A 23,787-nucleotide genomic window follows, 5' to 3' on the forward strand; every position below is an offset into this window, starting at 1 on the left:
CAAGTCAATCTTGCTTTCTTTTGCTAGTTTTACTATAACCTCCTTTATAGATTATGACTCAAGAAATCCCAACTCCTAAAGCAGGGGAAAGAGATTGAAGTAGGGTTGGGGTTGTGGCTCAGTAGTAGAGTGCTTGTCTAGCATATGCGAGGCCTGGGTTCCATCCTCAACACCACATAAAAATAAATAATTTAAAAAGAGAGAGACCCGAAGCAGAACCAGGCCCACAGCCAGCCCAAAGGGACTAGCAAGACCCTGATATATACATATCTCTATTTCTCTCTTTGAACCTCTCTGAGGACACACATATATACACATACACACACACACAAACACACACACACACACAGCTATACAGTCACTAAGCTGGCTAAGTAATAACCAAAACATTCTGATTTTTCTATTTTGTAAATTAAACCCATATTTTAGAAGAGATGAGTCATCCCTTCCTTTGATTCTTTCCATAACACACATACCATTCTCACATGCTTCGTAGAATCAGACCTTGATTCGAATCTCAACTCTATCATAAGGACTCAAGTTTCCTCATCTGTAGGAAGGGAAGATTTCCTACTGCATAAGGTATAATAGAAAGATCAATATATAAAGTCTTATATCAAAAGGCATTTGATAAATATTAATACCTTTTTGCACAAGAGATCAAGAATCACTTGGCCTCTACCTAGAAACCCAGAGCCTAAATTCAGAGATGGGTTACTTAGCATCTGTGTTATTTATTTCTCAAAACTAAATGATGGGGAGCTAGGGTTGTGGCTCAGTGGTAGAGCTCTTGCCTACCATGTGTGAGGCACTGGGTTTGATTCTCAGCACTTCACATAAATAAATGAACAAAATAAAGGTCCATCAACATCTAAAAAAATATTTTTAAAAAAACTCAATGATGGTAGTAGAAGCAGAGGAAGAAGGCCCCAATTCCCAGAAGAATTGAAGAATCTAGAAAGAAGTGCTTATAACAGGGAATGTGTTTCTTCGGCTCCTATGTGAACATCTCTCCCCTACTCTAGCAAGGGAGGATCCATAAAGCCAAAGGTGGACTTCCCTTGGTACTTCAGAAATAGAAAAGTGGTGCCTCTTTTAAGATGGATTTTTAGTTCTCTCCGTAGATACCAAACATACAGGACAAGGGATTCAAACCCAGCAAAAGTATCAGGCAGCAATGTGGAGAAAGGCAAATTTTCTTCAAATCAGCATATGATGATTAGGGAAAGGCATTTGTCACTCTGGTTCTTACCCTTCAAGCCACGTGTAGAAAGGAACAATAGTAAGTCAGGACATCATACACAGAGGCTTCCACAGACAAGTCAGAAAGCTTTATTGAAGCACACATTCATTTCAAGGGTGGGAAACAAAAGAGCAAGTTACAACACAGGATCTCAAGTTATGCTTTTCATTACAGTGTCAATCCACACCAAACAAACCTTTTAAAACATTCCTCAGTTTAGTTCACACATACAATAGAAACTGCCATACCTGCCCTCAATCCAGTGGCCTTATAGGACCATCAGCTAGCAACTGCCTCTACTGAAAGGGATTTCTTTTCTGGTATAGACTCCTTCTACACACAATTTTGTGTGGAATACACTCATATGAATAAAAAGGTCAGTTTGTAAGAGTATAAGGAAGTGAAAGTTAGTTTACCAGAACGTTCTTCAAAAAGCCTCAACACTACCACACCCATGTTACATGTAGGTCAAGTTGAAGAAACAATAGAAAAAATGGGAGCTGAAACTACATCAGGTAGGAGGTCAGAATAACTGGGAGATTCTCTATCCACGTTCTCTTGGAGTACTAACAGTCCCCAGTCTGGGCAAGCACTGTGCCATTTTAGACAGTCTTTGGCTCTTCTGACTGATACAGAGGTATGTGGACCATATTCTGCATAGCAACACATCTCAGACACAAACACTGAGGAAGATGTGGAACATGAGTGAAGATGTCTCATCTTTCATTAGAGAAGTGAGTTCTCTCTCAATTAACTGCTGTTATCAGTTTAAAATTCTGAGACATCAGTATGAGCTGTGAAACACTTTACCCTCAGTCATGCAAGTCCTCTGGGATCAGCCAGAAGGTCTCACTGGGCATGTTCATGACTCTGTCAAAAGGCCATTATCTAATTAAAGTGCTTTTCTAAACTAACTCCATTATAAGGATTCCCCAGAGGTATAGTAAAGGCATATAGAACTGGAAGGAGCTGGGGAGTTTTCTTTTCATTTCAAAGAAAACCATACACCCAAGCAAGGTGAAAACTACTCAACAAGAAGAAAAGTTAAAAGCCAAGTTCCAGAAAATTATCCAGGTAGAACATGAGTTAAAAGTACAAATTAGAGATAAGGAGAAGACCTATTTACCTCTCTCCCATATTGCCCTGTCTTTAGTGACCCAAAACTGCTTCCCAGAACCTTAGCCTCAGATCAGGTACACCTTAAACTACAGACTAAAACTAATGCCATAGGTAGCCAGGGCTCCCTGGAGAAATAAGAACAAAAATATTAAGACAGAAAATAGAAAGTTGTTTTAAAAGGTTTTTAAGTTAATTAAATCTCATAATGATGAAAGAAAGAATAGACTCTGAAATATACTAGATCGTGCACAAATAAAAACATTTCAAAGAGGCCCTTTTTCTTGAGCCTGCTTTTTAAAAGGAAACAAGGCTGCATCACTCTAGCTAGCATAAGATTTGCAGAAATACGTGCTTGTACATACACATCCAACATACACACATATTAAATTAGAAATATTTGCTCTTAGTTTTGTTACTTCCTCTGATTTGCCCTGGCCAGGGCTGGACCTGTAGAATATGACAGGAACTCATAAACCCAGCTTCTGCTTGGCCATTGAAGAACGGAGTTGCAGAGTCCCTTCAGCCCAAGACCCTGGGTACTGTCGCATCTTCTGCCACAGGCTCACTTCTTCCCCAGTCGAGTCCATCCAGTCCACCACTTCCCCATTACTGATCCCTGAGGAGAAATACCAGAGAAGGCTGACCAGAGACCCCATTGCTTGACTCATCAATGATGGGTCATACAGCAAGGGTAGCTGCTCCAAAGAAAATGTGCTATGAAAATGGGCTGATGGGGACAGCAATCTGGGAAGTATTCCCTATCGATCCTGCTCAGATATTTCTGTGCTCCTGAGACTATAAGGAGATTTTGGGTTGATGAAACAGTACTACAAATACCACAGGGTCACTAGAGACTTCTTATTCAGAGGATGATACAGAGCTCTGGAGTCTGTTGCCAATGCCAGAGCATTTGTCCTTCTATTATTTCCAAATGGATTTGAATTTTTAAAAATCTGAACAACTTTTTCTCTAGCTGTAGACTCCAGCCTAAAGTTAGATGTGACATCATTCCTATTCTTTTGTTCATTCATTCTTTTAATAAATATTTACTGAGTACCTACTATGTGCCAGGTATTCTTATAGCCTCCGGAGATATAATGATGAAGAAAGCAGAAAAATCACCCTGCCTTCAGGCAGCTTTAATTTGAATAAAAAAAGAAAAGAAAACAAGAAAATTAACAAAAGATTGTGAGGATGTTATGAAGTAAATCATCAGGGGGATTTAGAGTGTCTGGATTAGGACCTACTGTAGAACGAATGGTCTGAGGAACTCTTGGTGAGTTAAGACCTAAAGGATAAGAAGCAGCCAGTCTTTCCAGACAGAAGAAACAATAATTGCAAAGGTTCTGAGGTGGAAATGAGCTTGGTATATTTGGAGAAAAGAACTAAATTATCATGGTTGGAGCACAGTGAGCAGGTGGGAGAGTGATATGAGAAGGATCAGAAAGAACAGAGGGTCCTTATTATACCAGGGCTTATAGGCTTGGCATATAGGCTTGGTACACACCCCTATTGTTTTCTAAATATGAAACAAGTCACTGAATAGTTTTAATCAGGAGACTTACATGGACTAGCTTATATGTGTAAAACATCATTCTAGATGCTTTATGTTAGTTATTAATAAACAAGTAGTATTTAAGGTCATAGGAATGCAGATTGTGGAGAGAGAAAAGAAGAGGACCTGAGACTACTTGTATTTAGATTTTGAGTATAGAATGAGGAACCCACAAAGAAAACTGAGAAGTGAAAATCAGTTGGTTGAAAGGGAATCAAAGAGTATAAAATCAATAGAAGTATTTCAGGAAAAAGGGAGTGATCGTCTATGTTAAATAGTGCTAAAAATTCTAGTGCAAACAAAGGAAAGTTGAGGAAGTAGAGACCATTATTTTTAAGAAATTAGAAAGGGGACATGTAGTCAAGAAAAGGTTTATTTTTATTTAATAAGATTTGGAAACACCAGAGCATGTCTGTATTCACCTTCAACAGGTAGGGAGAATGAAACTTATCATATGGGAGAGATGGAGATTACAGAAGTGAGGTCATTGAGAAGGGGAGAGGGTGGTACAGAACACAGAGATTAGCTTTTACAAGTAAGAACCTTTAATTCATTGTAACAGGATAGAATATAGCATTATACATATAGATATATAGGTAGATGTGTAGATTGTGTGTGTGTGTGTGTGTGTGTGTGTGTGTGTGTGTGTGTGTGTAAGGATGATGGAGTTCCTGGCTATCAGCATCACATTTATCTATATACATAATATCAATGACTTCTGCCTTGCTCTAGGCCTGGCACATAGAACGTACTCAACAAATATTTGTTGAGTGTCATCTGAAAGGAAAGAAGACAAGTCCCATCATAGAGGAGCTTTGTGTTTCTGGAGGTGGGAGGTGCTGGGAATGAAATAGATAAGAGACAACTGAAGATGGAGGAAGAAAACTCTCACCAGTGCCAACACCTAGTCTGACCCCTCCCAGGAAATCATTGCTGGCCAGGGGCTCCCGGTCCCACACAGTAAGTTCCAAGCACATGTGTTGTAGATCTTCCAGCCTCACACCATTGTAGACAAATGTATGGTTGTAGTGGGGATTCAGGGTCTTCTTCATCACTGGAGTTTTACGCTTACTGGCCTTGTTCCTCGTAGGAAGGAGGTATCTGGCAGAGGGTGGGGAATAATCAACACCTACTGAAAGCTTGGCAGTATGTGTCTAAATTCCTCTTTCCCTTACCACAGGCCTAGCCCAGGAAGGTGAGTCAACACCTAGATCCATGTGCATGCACCCCTTCTTTGAATCTGTTGAAGCAGAGTTCCTACTCTCCCCACTAGATACTTCCCCTGATTTAATTCCTTTAACTTGGAGAAAAAATGAATATATTATTAGTCAGGCTTTGTCTATGCTCTACCAAAAATTAGTTTTATATATTTGCTTCCATTCCTCCTATGCAAGGTAAATAAAACAAATAGTAATATCTATTGATCTGGATTGGTTTGGTTTGACTTAGCTGAACATGATTTGCTAGAGAACATGAGTCAGTGAGTGACCTATAATTTGGAGGGAGCTAGCATTGCTTAAAAATTATGGGGAACAAAGCACTGAGTCCCCAAATCTAGTCAGGGAATACAGATTCTTACCTAGGACTAATTAAGAACATGAATCAGAAAAAAAGTCAGAATCTATCTGTCTACCACCCTCCTCTTTGTATATTAGCACCACAGCACAGTCCAAACTGAGTTCAGGCCAATGCAAAGGTGGTAGTGGAGGTTTTTCCATTACCTAATTTCAGAAACATAGTTGGTTCCTGAGGGTAGTAGGACACATAAGCAGAGTAACAACAGGGAAAGGTCAATTGGATTTCTCTGTTAACTATCTTATCTTGAAACTTCCTAGTTTGGTGCTGGTCCAGGGACTCACCCCTTGACAAAGCTGTCTGAAGTCCCTCCTGATTTGGCAGCTGTCAGATTCTTAGCTTCTTTGATCCATACCTGGAGCTCTCCCCCTTCACCACCTTTATCTGTAAGGAATGTTAGATATAGCAAGTGAGCCCCTATACCTCCAGGTTTATCTTAAGATTGATCTGCATAGTCCTGAAGGTAGCAAGATCCATAAAACAACTGAACCATGCCTGACTTGTACTCTCAGTAACTAGCACAGTGCCTGTAAGCAGTGGGTCCTCAATTAATTACAACCCCAATAGCAATAAACACTTATTGAAAACTGGCTACGTGCCAGACACTACCTTAAGCATTTAATTCTCAAAACAATCCTATGAGATACACACTATTACTATCATTTTATAGATGAGAAAATTGAAGCTTGGAGAAATAAAGTTTCCTGACATTTGCTGAATGATTTTAAAAAGAGCTGGGTTTGATGGTGTACTTCTGAAGGCTGAGGCAGGAAAATGACTAATTCCAGGCAAGCCTTGGCAATTTATCAAAACCCTGCCATGTAGTTCAGTGTAGAGCACACTTGATACAAAAACATACAAAAAATGAATGAAATAATTAAAAATTACAAAAAAAGGAATCCCTCTGTTTGACTTCTTGATCCCATCCTTACTTCACAGAACTAATCAAGCAATATCAATCAAAACCCCCATCACCACTTTAATATTTCTTCCTCTACTGATCCCTTCCCCTCAATCTAGATTTATGCTAATTTCATGTCTTCTTTATTTAAAAATCCACTTAAAAGAAAACCTCCCCTCAACCTTATCTCTTCTTCCTCAGGCTATTCGCCATATCTCTCTTTTCTTTCCCCATCAATCACCCTGGAGGGGAAAAGCCCACATTTACCACCTCTATTTCTTTGCCTCATGCACTCAACCTAGTTTCTAGTGAAATCTGGTTTCTGCTTCCATGAATCAGTTGAAAATGCAATGAAATACCAGTGAGCTCTGTCTTCTCAGTCCTCATCCAGCCTGAGCTCCTTGTAGTATTTTAGTACTGTTAATACTATCAACAACCCCGCCCTCTTCTTCCTGAATCTCTCTCCTGAAGTTTCTCTCTCAATAAACCCTACTTCACTGACATTTATTCCTCTCTTATCTAACTGTTGCTGTTCCCTGTGGTTACTTTCTTGCCTCTCATCTCTAGTCATTCTGCACACTCTCCTCCCAGACCTCATTATTTCCTGAAATCTTCTAGATTAGCCCTTGCTGGAGGTATAATTTTAAGAACTCTGATTTCCCATTGCCAACAAATCAAGTTGAATTTACATTCAAAGCCCTTCTCATTGGGACTTATCTCCAATCCCAGCCCCAGTCCCAAATAGACAAATATATACCATAACTCCAGCCCCACTGAATGAAGTGATTTACTCCCAAACATTCACACACAACCACACATTTCTCAGGCATTTTTAAAACCTGTGCTCATGCTATCCCGTCTTTGGGGTATGTTCTTGTCTCCTTGTCCTCCCTCATTTTCTGCCTGGCAAAATCTGAAGATCTAATTTCAGTGTTAATGTTTCTTCAAAGCTTTCCTAAATGTAACTAATAGAATTCATCACTCCTGTATCTGGGCACCTTTTAGCACATGACTATCTTTCTTGCTAAGCTAACTGCCTCAAGGGAGAGCAAATATTATGTCTTATTCATCTACATGTCTGTAGTCACTAGCATACTGCTTGGCAAGTTGGATAATTCTTCCTCACAGCCTTCAACTTCCTGTTTCTCATACTTTATTACCCTTTCCAACCACCATTCTCAGCCTCTAAGGTTTTGTTGTCTTTTGCCCTCTTAGCATCTTGCCATAGCTGGACCAAGACCAACCTAGTTTAATATCCTAAAAATTAATTTTTAAAAATGAATGCCAAGGCCTGGGGTTGTAGCTCAGTAGTAGAGCGGTTGCCTCACATGTGTGAGGAACTGACAAAGGTTTGATCCTCAGCACCACATAAAAATAAAAATAGAGATTTTTTTTAAAATGGATACTAACCCTAAAACATGTAGAATGTATACCTTTTCTACATTCTGGTTGAAAATGTAGAATAACCTTCTAGGGAAGAAGATCCAGTGAAGATCCCAGTCTAGTCTCTTCAACAGTGCCAGCACCAGTCTCATACAGATCCTGTGCAGAAGACTAAGAGCTAAATCTGGGGCCCCAAATAAAACTCACTTTTTTTCTGGTTGCCTCCAGCAGGGAGTTTGGAGGCTGGGATGTATTTCAATGAAACCACCAACTCTCCTTTGTATAATGGTACACCAGTCGGAGACTCACCACTGATCTGAAACACAGGGAAACCCAACAGGTCAAATCAGACTTCTCAGGAACTGTAGGGACTTCACCCTGAAGGGATACTAAAAATATCCCTGAAGAACAGCTTCATGGCATAAGAGGATCCTTCTACTTCTGGATATAATCCAGGGTCCCTAGGTCATGTTTGCCACAGGCTTCTAAGGCAATTTCTTCCAGAAGAGAGGCAGAAGAACCAACAAAGGCTCTTCTATAATACTCACTATTGTGCCACTTTGGGAATACAATTTCTAGATTCTGATACTCTGGCCAGGCATGGTGGCACACACCTGTAATCCCAGCAAATTGGAAGGCTGAGGCAGGAGGATTGCACGCTCAAAGCTAGCCTCAGCAATTTAGTGAGGCCCTAAGGACTTAGTGAGACTCTGTCTCAAAATAAAATGTGAAAAAAGGGGGGCTGAGGATGTGGCTTAGTAGTTAAGAAACCCTAGGTTCAATCCCTAGTACAAAAAAAAATTAACCAATACTCTGCCAGCACAGTTGCCATACAAACTCAGAAAGGATTGACACCATGATGAAGAATCTTGCTATCAGAATGGTCATTAATAGCCCCAAAGTGGAAACAATCAAAATATTAATCAATATAGTAAGGATTCAATGAGTGATTTTAATGCCTTCATGTGGCATATGGCATGCAGTATTGAGAAAGTATGTAGACTTTGAAGGTGACAACTATGTCTGATGACCCAAGTATAAGTAAAGTAAGGCGGAGTGCCACTGCAGAAAAGAAAGTACTCCTTTGGCTAACACCTTGAATATGGACTTCCTGGGACAATCTGACAGGTTAAACCAGGAGTTACTTGGATGATTCTGGCTACAACTATATATCTTGGCTATGTGTCTATTGCCCCTTTATAGAAAATGATTTTTTCAGGTTAGATCTTAGCTGTAGGTAAGATGTACTTAATTATATGTCTACAAAATGACTAACTTTTAACTATTGGTTAAAAAGAAACCAAATTTTGTGATTTCATTTTTATTCTAACAAAAAGGAATACTGACATGTAAAGATCCCAAGACATACTATTAAGCTAATAAAGCAAGATGCAAAAAAACTCACTCGTATCAAAATATACTCATGTGAATATATACATATTCAAATAACGATGATTATCATCATCACTTTTAAAATATTTTTTAGTTGTCAATGGACCTTTATTTGTTTATATGTGGTGCTGAGATTTGAACCCAGTGCCTCACACATGCTAGGCAAGCGCTCTACCACTGAGTTACAACCTCAGCCCTATTATCATCACTTTTATAGCACTTATAATGTGCCGACACTGTTACAAGCTTTTTTAAAAAATCATTTTGTTTGATCCTCAATACAGTCCCTATAGAAATGAGTTAATTATCCCCATTTTACAGGCTATGGAACAGAGGGATCAAGTAACTTGCCCAAGGTCACACATCTAATAATTGGCAGCACCAGGATTCAAATTCAGGCAGATTGGATCCAGAGTCAATGCTTTTAATCATTATATACTGCATAGTAAAACCCAGAAAGATCTGGACAAACATTTGTTTCCTCTAGGGAAGGTAGCAAAATGGGGAAAGGAAAGAAGACTTTTCCTATATTGATTTCTACGGTGTTTTTAAAAGTGAAAATGCATGTATCACTTGCATGATTTTTAAATACAAAAGGTATTTTTTTAGAAAAGGGCATGTGGCATGAGAGTACACAGCCCAGTGGCAGAGTTCACCTAGCATGCACAAGGTCCTGGGTTCCATCCCAGCACCAAAAAAATAAAAGTGAGCTTAGAGACATTTGAGAGCAAGGTAGAACTCTGTCACAAGGTTCAAATATGCTATATTTTCTAAAAATATGTATTATTATATTAATATAATATTATATTATTTTTCTTAATATTTGTCTCTACCATTAAAACCTAGATGCCATGAAGACAGGTTTCAAGTCTATTTTTGTTCATCCTAGTATGTCCAACCCTTAGTCAAAGTACCTGGGTGAATGGGGTTGTGGCTCAGTGGTAGAGCACTCACCTTGCACATGCGAGGCCCTGGGTTTGATCCTCAGCACCACATAAAAATAAATAAAACAAATGCATAAAAAATTAAAAAGTACCTGGCACATAGTAGGTACTCCACAAATATTTATTTAATGAATTTATTGAGTGAATGAATGCATATCTGGGATGAGTAGCCTATCATCTCTGGCTTTGAGTGGCAGAATTGTTTTACTTTTTTGGCTCTTTCTACAAGAATCTCTTCTTTATGATTTGGCTTTCAGACCAGGAGCTCCTACAGACTGGAGGTACTCTTTCACCTGCTGGTATTCATTAGGGCTCTTCTTAACTATGCCCTCACCACTGAGCATAACCTATGGGGATTATGCTTTCCTACCATCTTAAATACCTAAAGCATTTGGCATGCAAGTCATTATCTCAGTTTGGATCCATGTAACACATCCAGAATACACAAAGTTTTGTATAAGAGAGATACAGAAGAATTGGGAGAGATATGCCAGCAAGACAAAATGGAATGGGAGCAAATGAATTGTTGGGGCAAAAAAGAAAAAAAGAAAAACCCCAAAACAACAAATGTAGAATGTTTTAAATTAAAGGAGAGGCCTGGGGTTGTGGCTCAGTGGAACAGTGCTTGCTTAGCGGTTAGATTTTCAACAACACATATAAATAAATAAAAATAAAGGTCCATCTACAACTAAAAATATATAAAATAAATTAAAGAAAATATAAAATATGGGGATGATGTTTTTGTTGTTTATAAAATGTCTACAGAACTTATTAATTTCTAAATTGTAAACTTCAGTGCCCTTAAAAATGGAAATTTAGCATTAGCTAGAGACTAGCATATTTTTTCAGTAGTGCATTTTCATTGTGGACCAAAATATTTGCAAAGAGTATAGACCTCCATTTTAATGAAGCTTCTTTTTTATGTAAGACATTTTTATTAACAGTAGTTCAGGATGGTTTACAGTCACATTTCCAATATAATATATATACTATAGGCCACTGAGAGAATGATTTTCCTGCCAAATGCTTAAGAAAATCTAAATTTAACAAATTTAATAATAACATGTAGTAGCTTTGTTAATAACTGCTTTCTTGGTTTATTATCATTATTTTTAAATGAAATCAATAGTATTAATGCTTTTAGGACAACAGCTATAAGATTATTGGATATATACTTCATTTGACTCAGCAATATAGATGTTATCAGTGTGATTTCTTTTTTTTCTCTTCCACATTTTTATTGATGCATTATAATTATTTGTGATAGTAAGATTCATTAACAGTATTTCTAAAAATGAAATTCACTTTCTTTTTATACAATTTACATTGTTTTAATTTGCAATCACATGCATATAAATTCTTTTATGATTAATTCTCTTAACATAGTATAAAGCTCAAAAGTTTTAGAAAGCTAAATCTTCCTTCCATCTCAGACTCCCTTCCTAGAAGCCATCACCATTACTAGTATTGTGTCTACTCTTCCAAAGATATCCTATATTTCATATATTGTTTTAAATACTTAAATGTTATCATAAAATAGTTGTTTTCATATAGTTCTGATAATGAAGAAATTAATTAAGTTATTAACTTATCTGTTTTGGCAATTTTATCTAATCAGAATGACAGTAATCTATTGACTGTCCATTATATGCCAGGTACTGACTGGTACTTCCCATACAACCTTGCAAAAGAGGAATAGTATTTTTATCTTTATTTTATAGATGAAGAAATGGAGGCTCACAGAAGTTAGGTGACTTCCCTAAGTTAATTTATAAGTTAAGTGACTCACCTAGCTGGCAAGTGACAGAACCAAGATTCCAATCCAGGTCTGCACTCAGATCCCAGGCACAATTATGCCACACTGCTACACTCTCACTTGAGGTGCCATCTCCAAAGTAAAATATTCCCTAGCCTGTGTAAGCAACCAAGAGTACAGAAATTGGAGCTCTGTGAATTGCTTTATTTGCCACTTCTTTAGCAAGGTCAGCTTGGGAAAGGGGTGCAGATGAGGATACACCAAGTTTAGTGTGAAGAAAAGGTACAAATTAGGAATTTTAGGATACACCCAGATTATGGAAGGTTAAGAGGCAAAGCCTGGAACATATATGAAAGATTTTTGAAGCAAATCCATGGCTACATACTTTGCCTGCCTTACACAGAAAAGATTTCTCACCCTTGACATACAAGAGCTCCTGAAATTGCTGTCAAACTCAAAAATGCCATCAGGGTGTGCTAGAACTCTATAGAAGACTACATTCAAAACTGTTATCAACAGACCAGCAGAGGTCACTGCAGACAATTCTACCTCAGACCCAAGCTGTGGAAGCAATTGTTAAAGCTGACTACCTTTCCGTGTAAAGGGAGACAATGATCCATTTTCTTATCAAGCTTCCAGGAATCCATCTGAACCTCTGCCTCTCCAAGGAAAGTGTTTCTGCCAAAACGACCATGATGCCAAACTGAAAACTGCAAGGTTCTTTGGGCCAGGAGAGATTCTGGAATCTCATACTGTGAAGGGAAAGTAGAAGTCCAAGATGGTTAGTTAGTAGTAATTTATCAAAATAGATTTTTTTCCAAATCCTAAGTAATCCATACTTAAAGTACATAGTCCTAAATATCAAATTACTTTAGTCCCTAAGCACTAAGTTTCCTCATTCAAAAAGCTTCAATTTACTCTATTTCACAAAAATCTACCACACTCCATGGGAAGACCTGGAAATTTAATTGATTTTTTTTTGTTGAGTGAATAAGGACACTGGAGCATAAAACAATAATTTCCAAGGAGACTCTTTATTCCAAATAGCTTTTTAAAATGAAATTTTGGGCCACCTGAATCTCTAACCTTGCAATACTCCAAGAAAGCCAGATTACTTTTGTTCTCTTCTCTAAGAGGTCAGGATGTGAACAGATGCCTAGAGCAGATCCTCAGACACAAACATGGCTCACTGAAATCCATGTCAACCAGCCATGTTGCAGAGGTATAGCTCTAGCCTAGCACATAAGACAGAACAAGGTCTTTCCCCTCTAGATACTTACCCTGAAGATTTCATCATACAGTGGATTGACAGTATCCCGTTTGATGCTAGTTTTTCTTTTCCCTTGGCGAGATTTATCAGGTAGAAGGTAAGTCTTCACATATCTAGCAATCAAAGAGAGTACTGAGTAATTTGCTGTCTTTTCTCAAGCCTCTTCTTTCTTCCCTGCTCTCCATATAAATGTGCCATGATGAAATGCAATGTCAAAAATGTGGGTTGTGACTCAGTGGCAGAGCACTTGCCTTGCACATGTGAGGCACTGGGTTTAATTCTCAGCACCACATAAAATAAATAAACAAAATAAAGATATGTGTCCATCTATAACTAAAAAAAATTAAATGTCACATTAAGCCTAGCAAGATATGCTATTCTTGCTTTTTCCCAGTCTTGAGCCCTTTCTTTCACCCATCTATCCATTCCTCCATTAAGTGATAACCTCAGTTCTAGAATGCCCAGAGATGGGCTGAGGTTGTATCTCAGTGGTAGAGTGCTTGCCTGGTATGTGTGAGGCATTGAGTTCCATCCTTAGCACTGCATAAATAAATAAATGTCCATCCACACATGAAAAAAAATTAAAAAACAAGGCTGCCCAGACAAATGCCAAGGTCTAATCTATCATCTCAGAGCATCAGTTAAGTTCCAGAAGACTCACGGGTTAGAGCGTTTCTTGGCTTCATCAGCATAGGCCAGCTGGTGGCACTCCTTCACATGGATGACCAGAGTCTGTGTCTTCTGCTCAAACTTAAGGGAAAAGGCAATCTTGCCAGTCACAAAGATGTTCCCAAAATCACCAGCTTCACTATAGATGCTCATCATGCTGCCAATGGTACTCTGAAGATAAAACACCCACAAATGTCTGAGGAAGGCACACTCTGCCACCCACAATGCTCACACTTCCATCACAATAAAGTCACAGTCATCAAACAAAACAAAATGTCAGAAGCTCCTTCAAGGAGAAAATATTGCTAGCAGTCCTTTACCTAGAGGATGAGTCACAGCTAGCAGCACACTCACAATTGTTCAGGTTAATAAATTAGTTTGTGGCTCACCTAGGCTTTTAGCTTCTCTTTTCCCCTCCTTTTACACATTTTATTCTTATTTTTTCACTTGCCCCAGAAAGTATGCAAGGAGTAGAGGTAAGGTACAATTAAGTCTATTTATAGTTTGTGTTATATATGTTAAACCATTGGGGCTGTGGCTCAGTGGTAGAGTGCTTGCCTAGCATGTGTGAGGCACTGGGTTCAATCCTCAGCACCATATCAAAATAAAATAAAGGTATCATGTCCATCTACAAGTAAAAAAATTAAGAAAACTTTGGCTAGAAGAGGTTAGTTACTAATTTAAATAACATGCCTTTATTATCTACATTATCTCTATTAAAACCTATACAGAAAAGAGACTGCCAGAATTGGGTGCAGGGATAGGGAGGAAATACCACCTGAAATACAAAGGCATTTTCCTCTCTGGTAGTGATTAGCTGTGTGGGCCTGACATTCTCTTCCTGTGTGTGAGTGTGAAACTACTCATCCTTGTTCCCAACTGTTTCCCCTAAATAATATCAATCTTTATATGCATGATAGAACTAGGCCAATATTTTTGTTTTGCTTTTGTTGGTGCATTAATAGTTGTAAATATTAGTGGGGTTCATTTTGATATAATCATACATGCATGGAATTTAAGTTACCCTGTTTCAGTCCCCAGTGCCTACCCCTTTATCTCTACTCCCCCCTTTCCTATTCCCCTTATTCTACTCTACTAGTCTACTTTGCATATATATAGTGAACAGTGATGACAAATAAGATCACCTGAATCTTAGTCCCATACACACACACACACACACACACACACTGGAGATTGATTGGTGTTGATGAGTGCAGGGAAGGGAAGCAACCTTCACAGCATCTCCTACAAAAATAGCTTTCTTTCTGGGAAGCCAGAAATGGGGAAACATATAAAAATAAAAATTCTTGCATATGTGTTTACATGAAATCTCAAAGCTTTGCAACAATTATGGTTTCCACTAAAGGAAAATATTGGTTTTTGAAGTTTATCTTTTTTGGTGGGGTGGATACCGGGGATTGAACTTAGGGGCACTCGACCACTGAGCCGCACCTCCAGCCCTATTTTGTATTTTATTTAGAGACAGGGTCTCACTGAGTTGCTTAGTGCCTCACTAAATTGCTGAGGCTGGCTTTGAACTCACGATCCTCCTGTCTCAGCCTCCCAAGCTGCTGGGATTACAGGTGTGCACCACCATGCCTGGCTCATTTATATTTTTTTAATTAGTACTTTATAGATATGCATAAAAGTGGAATTCACTGTGGCATATTTATAAATGCACATAGGGTGATTTTGTGAAATTCGTTCTGCATTTGCTTCCCTTTCCCATCCTTCCTCATTCCACCTCAATCTCCTTCAACTCTACTGATCATACCTCTTTCTTTATGAGATCCAACATGCCACCTCCTTTTCTCTCTTACTTTACTCTAGCTTGGATTTCTGAATCTGGCTTATTTAACTTAGCATGGTGTTCTCTAGTCCCATCCATGTACCAGCATATGTGATAATTTCATTCTTTGTAGCTGAGTAAAACTCCATTGTGTATACATAGAACATTTTCTTACTCCATTCCTCTATCGATGGGCACCTGGTCTGGTTCCATAACTTGGCTATTGTGAATTGTACTACTCTAACCATTAATGTGGCTATATCACTATAGTATACTGATTTTAGTTCTTTAGGATATATACCAAGGAGTGGGATAGCTGGGTAATATGGTGGTTCCACTCCTAGTTTTCTGAGGAATCTCCATATTGCTTTCCAGTATGGCTATGCTAATGTGCAGTCCTACCAACAATGTATAAGGGTACTTTTTACACCACACCCTTTCCAGAAATTATCATTCTTTGTATTCTTGATGATTACCATTCTAACTGGGGTGAGATGAAATCTCAGTGTAGTTTTGATTTGCAATTCCCTGATTGCTAGGGATGTTGAACATTTTCTCATGTATTTGAGTTGCTTCTTTTGAGAAATGTCTGTTTAGTTATTTTGCCCATTTTATTGATTAGGGGTTTTTTTTGGTGTTAAGTTTTTTGAGTTCTTTATATATTCTAGATATTAATCCCCTACCTGAAGAGTAGGTAGCAAAGATTTTCTCCCATTTTGTAGGCTTTCTCTTCAGGCTATTAATATTTCCTTTGCTGGGTAGAAGCTTTTTAATTTCATACTGTCCCACTTACTGACTCTTGGTTTTATTTCTTGCAATTTCAGGGTCTTTTAAGGAATTCAGTGCCTGCACCAATATAATGAAGTGCTGACCTTAGGTTAGGCCCTGATTCTTAAGCATCACTTTAACTTCATGATCCTGACTGATACCATGATTCTTAACCATACCCTCCCTGATGCCAAATAAACCTGCCAGAGCTCTTGTCATGATACTCACTTCTTTTTAATGTGAAAATCTTGAGTGGGCTATGATGAAGAAATCTGTTCTTTCTCATTTCATAGCTGAGTACTACTTAAAGGGAGAAGTTATAGTTACTGTTCACAAAGCTATATAGCCATACTGACCTAATGTAATATTATCCAGGGTATAGATAGGTTCAGGAAGTCATGTAGATATACACTAACCATAAGACCATGACCATATAGTCCCAGCTGCTTTGGGTTTGTGAAGGTATAGTAAATCTTTGCTTGTATAGCAGAAAAAGCCCATTCATTCACCTCATGGTTGAGGATAAGTACAAACAAATGCATCTGCTTTACCTGGAAAAGGCATCTAGGCTGATTTTGCCAGGTACTGAGTCTGCTCTAGGGAGGGTCTTCTTTCTTCCTGGAAGTGTCTCTAACCACAGAACTAACAGAACTTACCATGGAGGATCCACTTTGCATGCTGCTTCTGGCTAGTTTCTGGCGATGCAACTTCACCAGGTGGTCAATGTCTTCTTCTTCTTCTGCTTCTGCTGCTGCTGCTGCTTCTTCTTCTTCTTCTTCTTCTTCTTCTTCTTCTTCTTCTTCTTCTGATATTGCTTTTGCTTCTGCCTCTTTTTCTTCCTGGAGCAGTAAATATAGATTAAGAATTAATAAAAATAAACCAGGGTGCAGGGGCACATGCCTGTAATCCCAGGGTCTCTGGAGGCTGAGGCAGGAGGATCGTGAGTTCAAATCCAGCCTCAGCAAAAGTGAAGCACTAAGCGACTCAGGGAGACCTTGTCTCTAAATAAAATACAAAATTGGGGGGGAGGGGCAAGCAGAAAAAATCAAAGTGATAGAGTGCCAGGGATCCCAACAGCCTGCAGCAGGACCCGGGAGATCCAGGCCAACTGATTCGCGTGGCCTGCCCTGCGGCTACAGAAGGCGTGGCGCCCCAGTGAAGCCATTAATTAGCAAGCAGGGAGGTTAGGGACTGCCATTAGGTGGAATCCCGCCAGCCAAGCCCACACGGACCCTTGGGCCGAGCACGGGATCTCAGAAGGGGAAGGAAGCGGTACAGTCCCATCCCCCACAGCGGACACTCCACCGAGGCAGTCAGCGGCCACCATCCGGTAAAGCTGAAGGATACACCGCCACTCTCCTTCAGAGTGCAACATCAAAACAGCGGACACTCCATCCAGGCAGTCAGCGGCCACCATCCGGGAAAGCTGAAGGATACACCACCACTCTCCAACAGCTTGCAACATCAAAACAGCCAGCAGCAGGACCCCGGAGATCCAGGCCAACTGATTCGCGCGGCCTGCCCCGCAGCTACAGAAGGCGTGGCGCCTCAGAGAAGCCATTAATTAGCAAGCAGGGAGGTTAGGGACTGCCATTAGGTGGAATCCCGCCAGCCAAGCCCACCGCCCACGCCCGGAACAGGCCCAGCGACCTGCCAGCATGGTAGTCACGACACCCCAATTGGAATAGGGACAGAGCAGAGCCGCCTTCCACTCCCGGAACAGGCCCAGAGAGATGCCAGCGTGGTAGACAAGTCACCCCAATTGGAGTAGGGGCACAGCCGCCGCCCGCACCTGCAAGGGAGACTTTTCAACTATACAAGAGCAACATAAATAAATAGGGGTTAAATTTCAAAAACACAACAGTTGCACCAAGCAGAAAGAAACGCGAGCAGTATGAAAAGACAAGGAAAGAAAGGACCACAAGCAATGCAGGTCAACTCAATTTTAGAAGAGATAATAGCTGCAACAGATGGAATATCAGATAAAGAGTTCAGGATATATATGCTTCAGATGATCTGGAGTCTCAAGGAAGACATGAGACAGCAAAATCAGACAATGAAAGATCACATTGACAAACAAATCCAGGAAGTAAAAGATCAATTTCACAGGGAGATAGAGGTAATAAAAAACAAACAAATAGAAATTCTAGAAATGCAGGAAACAATAAACCAACTTAAAAACTCAATTGAGAATACTACCAGCAGAGTAGATCACTTAGAAGAGAGAACATGAGACAATGAAGACAAAGTATTTCAACTGGAAAAGAACATAGACAGCTCAGCAAGTCTGCTAAGAAACCATGAGCAGAACATCCAAGAATTATGGGACAATATCAAAAGACCAAATTTAAGAGTCATTGGGATACAGGAAGGCACAGAGCTCCATCCCAAAGGAATAAACAGTCTATTCAGTGAAATAATACGAGAAAACTTCCCAGAATTGAAGAATGAGACAGAATCCCAAAACCTAGAAGCCTACAGGACGCCGAATGTGCAAAATCATAAGAGATCCACACCTAGACACATTATAATGAAGATGTCCAACATACAGAATAAGGAGAGAATTTTAAAAGCTGCAAGAGAAAGAAAGCAGATTACATTTAGGGGTAAACCAATCAGGATAACAGCTGATCTCTCAACACAGACTCTGAAAGCTAGAAGATCCTGGAATAACATATTTCAAACACTGAAAGACAATGGGCTCCAACCAAGAATCCTGTATCCGGCGAAATTAAGCTTCAGGTTAGAAGATGAAATTAAAACCTTCCACGATAAACAAAAGTTAAAAGAATTCGCAGCTAGAAAACCATCTCTTCAAAAAATCCTTGGCAAAACATTACAGGAAGAGGAAATGGAAAATAACATTGAAAACCAACAATGGGAGGTAGGACAGTAAAGGGGGGAAAGTAGTCAAAGAGGATAACAAATCAGGTTTAGTAACATCAATAAACAAATATGGATAGAAGAACAAACCATATCTCAATAATAACCCTAAATGTTAATGGCTTAAACTCACCAATTAAGAGACACAGGCTAGTTGAATGGATCAAAAAACAAGACCCAACAATATGCTGTCTACAGGAGACGCATTTGATAGGAAAAGATATACATAGACTGAAGGTGAAAGGTTGGGAAAAATCATATCACTCATATGAACTGTGGAAACAAGCAGGAGTGTCCATACTCATATCTAATAAAATAGATTTCAAGCCAAAGCTAATCAAAAGGGATATAGAAGGACACTTCATACTGCTCAAGGGAACCATACACCAACAAGACATAACAATCATAAATATATATGCCCCAAATAATGGTGCAGCTGTGTTCATCAAGCAAACTCTTCTCAAGTTCAAGAGTCTAGTAGACCAACATACAATAATCATGGGAGACTTCAACACACCTCTCTCACCACTGGACAGATCTTCCAAACAAAAGTTAAACAAGGAAACTATAGAACTCAATAACACAATTAACAACCTAGACTTAATTGACATATATAGACTATACCACCCAACATCAAGTAGCTACACTTTTTTCTCAGCAGCACATGGAACCTTCTCAAAAATAGACCATATACTATGTCACAGGGCAACTCTTAGACAATACAAAGGGGCAGAGATAATACCATGCATCTTATCTGATCATAATGGAATGAAACTGAAAATCAATGATAAAAGAAGAAAGGAAAAATCAAGCATCACCTGGAGAATGAACAATAGGTTGCTGAGTGATCAATGGGTTTTAGAAGACATCAAGGAGGAAATTAAAAAATTCCTAGAGTTAAATGAAAACACAGACACAACATATCGGAATCTATGGGACACATTGAAAGCAGTTCTAAGAGGAAAATTCATTGCTTGGAGTTCATTCCTCAAAAAAAGAAAAAACCAACAAATAAATGATCTCATACTTCATCTCAAAATCCTAGAAAAAGAAGAGCAAAACAACAGCAAAAGAAGTAGAAGGCAAGAAATAATTAAAATCAGAGCTGAAATTAATGAAATTGAAACAAAAGAAACAATTGAAAAAATTGACAAAACTAAAAGTTGGTTCTTTGAAAAAATAAATAAAATTGACAGACCCTTAGCTATGCTAACGAAGAGAAGAAGAGAGAGAACCCAAATTACTAGCATACGGGATGAAAAAGGCAATATCACAACAGACACTTCAGAAATACAGAAGATAATAAGAAATTACTTTGAATCCTTATACTCCAATAAAATAGAAGATAGTGAAGGCATAGATAAATTCCTTGAGTCCTATGATCTGCCCAGATTGAGCCAGGAGGATATAGACAACCTAAACAGACCAATAACAATAGAGGAAATAGAAGAAACCATCAAAAGACTACCAACTAAGAAAAGCCCAGGACCGGATGGGTATACAGCAGAGTTTTACAAAACCTTTAAAAAGGAACTAACACCAATACTTTTCAAGCTATTTCAGGAAATAGAAAAAGAGGGAGAACTTCCAAATTCATTCTACGAGGCCAACATCACCCTGATTCCGAAACCAGACAAAGACACTTCAAAGAAGGAAAACTACAGACCAATATCTCTAATGAACCTTGACGCAAAAATCCTCAATAAAATTCTGGCGAATCGGATTCAAATACATATCAAAAAAATTATACATCATGATCAAGTAGGATTCATCCCTGGGATGCAAGGCTGGTTTAATATACGGAAATCAATAAATGTTATTCACCACATCAATAGACTTAAAAATAAGAACCATATGATCATCTCAATAGATGCAGAAAAAGCATTCGACAAAGTACAGCATCCCTTTATGTTCAAAACGCTAGAAAAATTAGGGATAACAGGATCATACCTCAACATTGTAAAAGCAATCTATGATAAGCCACAGGCCAGCATCATTCTGAATGGAGAAAAATTGAAGGCATTCCCTCTAAGATCTGGTACAAGACAGGGATGCCCTCTCTCACCACTTCTGTTCAACATAGTCCTCGAAACACTGGCCAGAGCAATTAGACAGACAAAAGAAATTAAAGGCATAAAAATAGGAAAAGAAGAACTTAAATTATCACTATTTGCAGATGATATGATTCTATACCTAGCAGACCCAAAAGGGTCTACAAAGAAGCTATTAGAGCTAATAAATGAATTCAGCAAAGTGGCAGGATATAAGATCAACACACATAAATCAAAGGCATTCCTGTATATCAGCGACAAACCCTCTGAAACGGAAATGAGGACAACTACTCCATTCACAGTATCCCCCCAAAAAATAAAATACTTGGGAAGCAACCTAACAAAAGAGGTGAAAGATTTATACAATGAAAATTACAGAACCCTAAAGAAAGATATAGAAGAAGACCTTAGAAGATGGAAAAATATACCCTGCTCATGGATAGGCAGAACTAACATCATCAAAATGGCGATATTACCAAAAGTTCTCTATAAGTTCAATGCAATGCCAATCAAAATCCCAAGAGCATATCTTGTAGAAATTGATAAAAGAATCATGAAATTCATATGGAATAATAAAAGACCCAGAATAGCAAAAACAATGCTAAGCAGGAAGTGTGAATCAGGCGGTATAGCGATACCAGACTTCAAACTATACTACAGAGCAATAGTAACTAAAACAGCATGGTACTGGTACCAAAACAGGCGGGTGGACCAATGGTACAGAATAGAGGACACAGTAACCAACCCACAAAACTACAACTATCTTATATTTGATAAAGGGTCTAAAAGCATGCAATGGAGGAAGGATAGCATCTTCAACAAATGGTGCTGGGAAAACTGGAAATCCATTTGCATCAGAATGAATCTGAATCCCTATCTCTCGCCATGCACAAAAGTTAACTCAAAATGGATCAAGGAGCTTGATATTAAATCAGAGACACGGCATCTGGTAGAAGAAAAAGTAGGGTATGATCTACATACTGTGGGATCGGGCTCCAAATTCCTCAATAGGACACCCATAGCGCAAGAGTTAACAACTAGAATCAACAAATGGGACTTACTCAAACTAAAAAGTTTTTTCTCAGCAAAAGAAACAATAAGAGAGATAAACAGGGAGCCTACATCCTGGGAACAAATCTTTACTCCACACACTTCTGATAGAGCCCTAATAACCAGAATATACAAAGAACTCAAAAAATTAGACAATAAGATAACAAATAACCCAATCAATAAATGGGCCAAGGACCTGAACAGACACTTCTCAGAGGAGGACATACAATCAATCAATAAGTACATGAAAAAATGTTCACCATCGCTAGCAGTCAGAGAAATGCAAATCAAAACTACCCTAAGATACCATCTCACCCCAGTAAGATTGGCAGCCATTAGGAAGTCAAACAACAATAAGTGCTGGAGAGGATGCGGGGAAAAGGGCACTCTTGTTCATTGCTGGTGGGACTGCAAATTGGTGCAGCCAATTTGGAAAGCAGTATGGAGATTTCTTGGAAAGCTGAGAATGGAACCACCATTTGACCCAGCTATTCCCCTTCTCGGTCTATTCCCCAAAGACCTAATAAGAGCATGCTACAGGGACACTGCTACATCGATGTTCATAGCAGCACAATTCACGATAGCAAGATTGTGGAATCAGCCTAGATGCCCTTCAATAGATGAATGGATAAAAAAAAAATGTGGCATTTATACACAATGGAGTATTACTCTGCATTAAGAAATGACAAAATCATAGAATTTGGAGGGAAATGGATGGCATTAGAGCAGATTATGCTAAGTGAAGCTAGTCAATCTTTAAAAAATAAATACCAAATGACCCCTTTGATATAAGGGGAGTAAACAAGGACAGGGTAGGGACGAAAGTTTGAGAAGAAGATTTACATTAAACAGGGATGAGAGGTGGGAGGGAAAGGGAGTGAGAAGGGAAACCGCATGGAAATGGAAGGCGATCCTCAGGGTTATACAAAATGACATATAAGAGGAAAGGAGGGGTAAGACAAGATAATACAAATCGAAGAAATGATTTACAGTAGAAGGGGTAGAGAGAGAAAAGGGGAGGGGAGGGGAGGGGAGGGGGGATAGTAGAGAATAGGACAGACAGCAGAATGCATCAGACACTAGAAAGGCAATTTGTCAATCAATGGAAGGGTAACTGATGTGATACTGCAATCTGTATACGGGGTAAAATTGGGAGTTCATAACCCACTTGAATCAAACTGTGAAATATGATGTATTAAGAACTATGTAATGTTTTGAACGACCAACAATAAAAAAAAAATACAAAATTGGGCTGGGGATGTGGCTCAGTGGTGAAGTGCCCCTGAGTTCAATCCCTGGTATCCACCCCCCAAAAAAAGATAAACTTCAAAAACTAATATCTTTCCTTTAGTGGAAACCATAATGGCTGCAAAGTTCTGAGACTTCATGTAAACACATATGCAAGTATTTTTATTTTTATATGGTTCCCCATTTCTGGC

General features: G+C 38.9%; 1 protein-coding gene across 2 annotated transcripts in view; it reads right to left on the reverse strand.

The window, feature by feature from the left end:
- Nucleotides 1–961: 961 nt before the first annotated feature.
- Nucleotides 962–23,787, reverse strand: part of Sytl4 (synaptotagmin like 4) — a 41,333-nt gene continuing 18,507 nt past the window's right edge. Inside the window, exons 9-16 of one of the 2 annotated variants that reach the window (XM_026410487.2) lie at nt 17,021–17,112; nt 13,800–13,978; nt 13,149–13,251; nt 12,459–12,620; nt 7,984–8,092; nt 5,777–5,876; nt 4,810–5,018; nt 962–2,978 (exon numbers count right to left, since the gene is read on the reverse strand). In XM_026410487.2, coding sequence (XP_026266272.2) covers nt 2,830–2,978; nt 4,810–5,018; nt 5,777–5,876; nt 7,984–8,092; nt 12,459–12,620; nt 13,149–13,251; nt 13,800–13,978; nt 17,021–17,112 — 1,103 coding nt within the window. In that variant the 3' untranslated portion in view covers nt 962–2,829. The remainder of the gene's footprint in view (nt 2,979–4,809; nt 5,019–5,776; nt 5,877–7,983; nt 8,093–12,458; nt 12,621–13,148; nt 13,252–13,799; nt 13,979–17,020; nt 17,113–23,787) is intronic. The other variant, XM_026410488.2, reaches the window with a different exon arrangement.

This window comes from Urocitellus parryii, chromosome X (genome assembly GCF_045843805.1).
Source record: "Urocitellus parryii isolate mUroPar1 chromosome X, mUroPar1.hap1, whole genome shotgun sequence".
In the NCBI taxonomy this organism is placed as follows: Eukaryota; Metazoa; Chordata; class Mammalia; order Rodentia; family Sciuridae; genus Urocitellus; species Urocitellus parryii.